This window comes from Aedes aegypti, chromosome 1, assembly GCF_002204515.2.
Source record: "Aedes aegypti strain LVP_AGWG chromosome 1, AaegL5.0 Primary Assembly, whole genome shotgun sequence".
NCBI classification, from domain to species: domain Eukaryota; kingdom Metazoa; phylum Arthropoda; class Insecta; order Diptera; family Culicidae; genus Aedes; species Aedes aegypti.
The window spans coordinates 29,635,130-29,641,616 of record NC_035107.1 but is presented as its reverse complement, the minus strand read 5'-3'; the positions used below and the strand labels follow the sequence as shown (position 1 = coordinate 29,641,616).

General features: G+C 49.1%; 1 protein-coding gene across 5 annotated transcripts in view; it reads right to left on the bottom strand.

Annotated features, from left to right (window-relative positions):
- Positions 1 to 505: 505 nt before the first annotated feature.
- The window catches only part of LOC5576498 (probable phospholipid-transporting ATPase IF), a 100,384-nt gene continuing 94,402 nt past the window's right edge, over positions 506 to 6,487 (bottom strand). For 4 of the 5 annotated variants that reach the window (XM_021839286.1, XM_021839284.1, XM_021839288.1 and 1 more), the window contains exons 3-9: positions 4,004 to 5,133; positions 3,051 to 3,943; positions 2,509 to 2,989; positions 1,751 to 2,449; positions 1,544 to 1,689; positions 1,161 to 1,490; positions 506 to 1,048 (exon numbers count right to left, since the gene is read on the bottom strand). In XM_021839286.1, coding sequence (XP_021694978.1) covers positions 805 to 1,048; positions 1,161 to 1,490; positions 1,544 to 1,689; positions 1,751 to 2,449; positions 2,509 to 2,989; positions 3,051 to 3,943; positions 4,004 to 5,133 — 3,923 coding nt within the window. In that variant the 3' untranslated portion in view covers positions 506 to 804. The remainder of the gene's footprint in view (positions 1,049 to 1,160; positions 1,491 to 1,543; positions 1,690 to 1,750; positions 2,450 to 2,508; positions 2,990 to 3,050; positions 3,944 to 4,003; positions 5,134 to 6,487) is intronic. The other variant, XM_021839285.1, reaches the window with a different exon arrangement.

The following is a 6,487-nucleotide window of genomic DNA, read 5'->3' as shown; positions in this document are numbered from 1 at the left end:
AAGTCAAAAAGTTCGACAGAGTTTTTGCAGACCGAAAAAGATTTTTGAACTTTTTTCTGGGCAACTAACATCAAAGGTTCTTCACCAAAACCAATCTAAAGCTCCTGTTGCTACAATGAAAACCGAAGATTAATGGTGATACAAGTCATGAGCAAATTTTGTTGATTAAAATGCTTTGAACGTTGTGCATATCAATTCTCTCTCGGCACGATTTGTACCACAACATTCGAGAGAGAAAATGTGCGAGAATGAGTTCCCATTCACTCAGCAACCGGGAAACCCATTCAAACGTTCGCTTGTTGATACAATGTTGAATGCACCACAGCACATGTTGCTCGCGGGCAATCGCATGAAAACTTTCCCCATGGCCTACCTCGATGCCGATGAAAGCAGGAGTCCATATAACGATGGCGTGTTGTTCGTTCATTAAACAAAAAACGAAAAACAAAAAGCGACGGTCACTTTGATGGACGGTTTTCTTTCGTCAAAAACAAAACTACTCTCCTTTCGGAATGTCGGAATGTAAAAGTCCTCACAAAAATGTATTTCAAAAATACTGAAAACTCGCTGTCTCGACGGTATTTGCGCGCGGTCGCGAGAAGGAACTGCGTCTATCACGATTCGTACTTACGTTGCTAGTGGCAATAATTTACAGCAAACAAACAAAAAAACAATGTAAAAGCCTAAACCTAACCTATCGGGTAAGCGCTAGGGCTAATGACTAATCAAACTTGGCACGTTAGCATGTCATGCTATTACTTTTTGGAATGTTCAACGCGGACTTCACTGAGTCGCAATCGCTATTTACAGGTACGTACTCTCCAAGGTACGTTTTCGCCTCAGGAAGAACGCATTCCGGAACTTGGCACCGCCGGGGAAGATGTGGCCTACTTTGATGTTGATCGCCTTGGCGGCGAAAACGGTAAAATCCGGCACCAGGGCCGCCACCAGGATCAGGAAACACAACACCCAGAAGGTGAAGGACGACAGCAGGTTGTTGTAGACCTGGAGCATGTCGCCGTCGTAATTGCTGGAAACGAATCCGAAGCTGAGGATTACGCAAGCGGCACAGCAACATTGAAAAAAAACGGAAGCAAACGTACATGGACAAACGTTTAGGACTGATGACAACACTGGACCAGGACGCGGATCATACTTACAGGTTGAACAGGTTGTAGATGAAGGTCGTTCCCATGAAGCCGAAGATCGATAGCCAGATGGACGCGATGAAGATCATGCTCTTGTTCATCGCCTCCAGAAGGAGCTTCAGATTCGCAACCACAACCACGTTGTGGATGGCCATGGTGCCGAAGCAGGCGAAGTTGACGGTTTCCGGAAACCAGGCGTAGATAACCGGATTGTTACCCCAGATGGCCCAGCTGAAGAGATAGATGACCAAGGAGTGGTAGAGCGCCAGGAACATCCAGCCTATGAAGTACTTCCACGCGTATTGCTTATTGCCGGCCACTTTCTGGTAGAGAGAAGGTTCTCTGAAAGGAGATCGTTAGTAGAGTTCGAATTGATCAGCTGTTTGGAGACTTACCTCATCAAGGTCTGCTCCCGGTAAGGCTTCTCGGTCAGCGATAGGACGAATATAGGAAGCGACGTGTAGAGCACGTTGTACAGCGTCAGGAAAATCGAATCGTACACCGATTGTGAAGAGAACATACTGTCGACCTGGAAGAAGAACTGGAAAAGAGAAAGCTTGTATTGTATCACCCGCCGACTCATTATCATATTTGAGTACTACCTGAATCCCCATGAAGATCAGATTCTTGTAGAAGAAGTACAGAACCAGTATCGCCAACCGCGTTGAGAAGTAATGCCCGTGTACCAGCAGTAGCTTCTTCACCATGCAGAACTTGGCGAATGCGTAGTCTGCACAGCGTGCCGCTTGTCGACCTTCCTTTCCGACGATCCCCAACCCAACGTGGGCCTCCTGGATCATCGACACGTCATTGGCCCCGTCGCCAATGGCCGCCGTCACCGGGTTGCTCTCCACAGTCTTCATCAGCTGCACAACCTCGCACTTCTGCAGCGGACTTAGTCTACAGCACAGCACTGCTCGACACTTGATCGACAAATCTCGGAAGACCTCTCGCAAATCCTTCAACGCGATCGCCAAGCTGGCTCCGTCGATCAACAGCGTGTACTCTCGCTCCGGCGCACGGAACATCTCAAACGCGAACACGTCGAAGTGCTGTTGCACCTGGTCCACGGTCGTACAATCGGTGATGAAGTACCGGAAGGCATCCTCCGGAATGTGACCGCAACTGAGAGCTATGTTCAGCGCCGTTTCCACCTTGTCACCGGTGAGAACCCACACCTTGATACCTGCTTTCCGCAACGACTCCAGAGTATCCCGAATGTCGTCCTGGAGTGCGTCTTCCACAGCGGTCGCACCCAGCAACTCCAGGCCAGTCTCAATCTTCCGTTGGCACTCCTCCACCTAGAATGATCAAGTATAGTTTTACAATTGGAAACTACCTATATCTAAGCACAACTTACCCTCGCCACCCTATCGGTCAACGAGTTGTTGGCCTGTATCAACTCGTTCCGGAAGTTGGAGTATTCCACCTGTGTCAGTCTTCGCCTGGCAACGGCCAGCGTTCTCAGTCCCTGCTTGGCAAACTCGTTAATGTGCCGCTGTGTAGATATCACCAATCCCGACGACGTCTTCGTGCACAGCGGCAGCACGTGGCTCTCCGCCCCCTTGGTATACACCCAAATCTGCCCTTGCGCGTCTTTAATTATCACGCTCATTCGCTTGCGATCCGAGGTGAACTCTAGCACAGCCAATCTTTGGTATTTCACCACCTCCTCCCGAGGAACTTCCCCGTACACGGACTTCACGTTCCGCTTCACACAAGACTCCCTCAGCTTGATGTGCAACACGTCTGCGTCGTCACCTACGAACACCAGTCCCATCTTCGCACAGGCCTCCACCAAAGCCTTCTCATCCGGACTGGACGCCTGGTAGTCCATCTTCCTGTAATGAACACACATTCCATGACTCCGCGTCCACAAACCTCATCTAACCCCTAACTTACTGGATGAACGTCAGCACCTCCTCGTGCTTCATAACCGACTCCTGTCGCTGAACCAGCGAAGCTTCCGTGTACAACTCAGCCGCGTACGACTCCCTAGCCGTTGACCGGATCGAACTACGATTCCGCCGCAACATCGACGATCCTCGATCCATCGGATCCCCATTAGCCTTACTGACCACCCCCGGCGGAATGTGAGACTGCGTCCGTCGATGGGTCTTCACCACCGGTTCCGTTACCGGCTTCTCCTCGTACGCAGAGATGGCTCGCTTCAGCTCGATCGACTGAAGCAACCCGTCCAAGTGCCCGTTGCTGCTATTCTGGAATAGACTTCCCTCGCCCGATCGCGCTAACTGCTCCTCGGAGGTCGGCGACTCGATCAAACTTTGCGGCCGGGAAGAACGACTAGACAAGCTCGACGGTGTCCGCTTGAAGGGCGGAATGTGCAGACTCGCCGGATGAACCCGGTTGTCTGCGAAAAAGTTACCCGATCGTCGGACGACCGTATCACTGGAAGGCCTTAAACTACCGCTACCACTACGTTCCCTAAACTGACTAGTTTGTTCGTCTGACCACTGTTGCTCCGCACTGTAGCGGTTCTCCTTCTGGACGGGAGCCATCACCGGAAGACGGTTCCGAGGCTTGAGCTCCTGCAGCTGTATGAAGTCCGTCTCTTCCACGACGGACATGTTGGACGCAACTGTTTCAATCTCTTCCGAAATGTTGGAAAAATTTCTCGTGGGTCTATTGTTGTTCGGCTCCGGAGACTGACCCTCGTCTTCGGAGTCCTCTTCCCGATCGCCAGCTTCCGGATCATCCGCTTCATTCGTGTAGTCACCTGCTACCTGGACGGTGTGACAAACTGCTAATGCTTCGAAGAAGTTGTATACGTGCCGCTGTAATTAAACCGATCGATCATCAACCAAATTATACTCTTAATTCACCTCCCACCTTACCGAACACTCGTTGATCTTCAGCGCGTACCTTCGACCCGTCTCCTGCAGCCGCCGCCCCTTTTGACTGTATTTCTTACCATTGATCGAACACTGCTGGAAGATCATCACGTTCTTCGTCAAGGTTCCGGTTTTGTCCGAAAACAGGAGCGACACCTGACCCAACTCCTCGTTAATATCCGAGGTGTTCACTATGCAGGGTTGATCCGTTTCCTCGTCGTACAGCTCCAGATCCCACTCCAGGTAGAACCCACCCAGAAACTTGGCCATCTCAATCGTCACGTACAGCGAGATCGGGATCAGGTAGTTGAACAGGATCAAGAACGAGAAGAAGTCCTGCAGGAACTGCGACACCCGATACGTGGCCATGTACTCGCCCAGGTAGAAGTTGTGGCCCTGATTGTAGCGATCGTTGTACCGCTTCATGAAGAACGAAACCACCACGATCGCGATCAGCAGCACCAGGAAGAACACCAGATACTTGTTGATGTACCCTTCGCTGGAGCTCATTTTGTTGCTCACCATCTTGCTGTTCAACGCCAGTTTCGTGTTCTGGCCGGTGTACACGGCGCACCCGATCGCCCACTCCGTATTCTTCACCCTGGACCCCCGCAACAGCAGATTTTCCGCCATCAAGGGCAGCATGTGATTATCCGCACCAACACCATCCACGCTGGTCATCTCGTGCCTGTGATGGACCTCCGTCAGCTCCAGCCTGCCGTTGAACGTGTACAGATCCGTTCGGGGAAGTTCGCACTCGATCCTCCCCAAAGTATGCAGCTTATCCTCCGATAGATCCGGCATGCCCTTGGGTACCATCATCGTCTTCAGGTTGGTCTCTCCGTCCAAGTTGGCCGTCGTTACGAAACATTTCCCGTTTTCGTCCGAGGACTTCAGCAGGACCAGATCGCACGGGATATCGCAGTCCCGGGAGGTGCGCACGATGTCCCCTTGGCGGATGTCCTGACAGCGGATGTCCATTTCTACACCGTTGCGGATCACCGTCACCAGCGAGTAGTTGACCATGTTGTCCGCCCGGTAGCGCAGGTACGTTTCATAGGCCTGTTTGGTGGCTGTGACGGAAATGACGAACACCAGGGGAACCAGCGAGGTTAGTGGTGATACCGGGCTGTCTGTAAAGGAGAAAAATAGGATTATCAATGAGAGGATTCGGCTAAACTAGGCGACTTTTTAAAAGATGAATTTGACGAATGTCATGAATTCTTGAAGCTTCAACACTAGAAAGACATTTGTTCAGCAACTCTTGAAGAAGTTCGGCACCATTCTCAAAAATCTGAAGAGGCGATTCCAGATGCATACTTAATCGTGAATTTTCAGCCAGTCTTCCCAAAAGAACATCGCACACGTTAGTTCAGGTGGTTTCGTACTCTCCTTATACTCTGTTCTCATGTACAAATTGAAATTCTCAAACCTGAACCTAAACCCAAACATGTGTAAAGTGCACATCGGTTCGAACATTAGTTTGAACACTGAACCATTTGTATCTCGGTTGCAACCGTGGTTCAAATTTTTGTACAAATCTTCGGTTGCATCCGAGATTTAGAACGATGGCACATAACAGACAGGCTGAAAATATTTGAAATCCACGATTATCACCTAAACTTTAATCAACTCTGGGGGCAAAACGCCCACCCCTCTTTCATAACACCAAAACAGCCGTTTGAATTCAAATTCTACCAAACGTAATGCCATGTTGAAGTTACACAAAAATTGGAACCTTACAAATGTAAATTTTTCGCATCAGCATGTATACTATTATTGAACAATAACATCTGACCAAACGCCCGGATGTATGCAACATATATACAAGCATGATTGTGTGTGTTCGTTTACAGCATGGCTAACGCCGAACTCAAGCGGGGCGTTTTACCCCGCAAAACAATACATATGCACTTAAGCAAGCATTTTTTGAAAATAAATTTATAAACCCCAGAAAAGTTAGAATGGATAGCTGTTTGTACTATTTGGTAGAAAACATGTTTGTCTATCCGACCATAATAAAAAAGGAGCATAAAATAATGTTTTTCACATCTAAAATCGCTGTTCTCCGTAACGTGGGCAAACTACCCCCAGTCCCCCTACCGGGATTGACGTGGTGCACTGGTGCAGAGACGAATCGCGTTCGCGGTTCAACAGAAGTTGCAAGGTGCACACCAAAGCTGTGAATCAATTGTCACCCAACACGCGGCAACAAAGACATTGTCATCTCCTATTCTTGTTGCAACAATTTCATTCCGCTACGTCAGTTTATCACCACTTGAACAGAATATGACAATGATCGCTCACCACGTGCGCAGCGATTTTCTGGGCTTCGCATTGCAATTTTCGAGAACTTTCTCCGTGTTGGTAAACATTGACACATATTTAAACAGCATCCATAAAAAAATTGGTTTTGTGTTTAAAATAACTGATTAATCGCGAGTTGAAAAGGTTGCAACAATATTGCGCTCTGTGATTGTCATGACA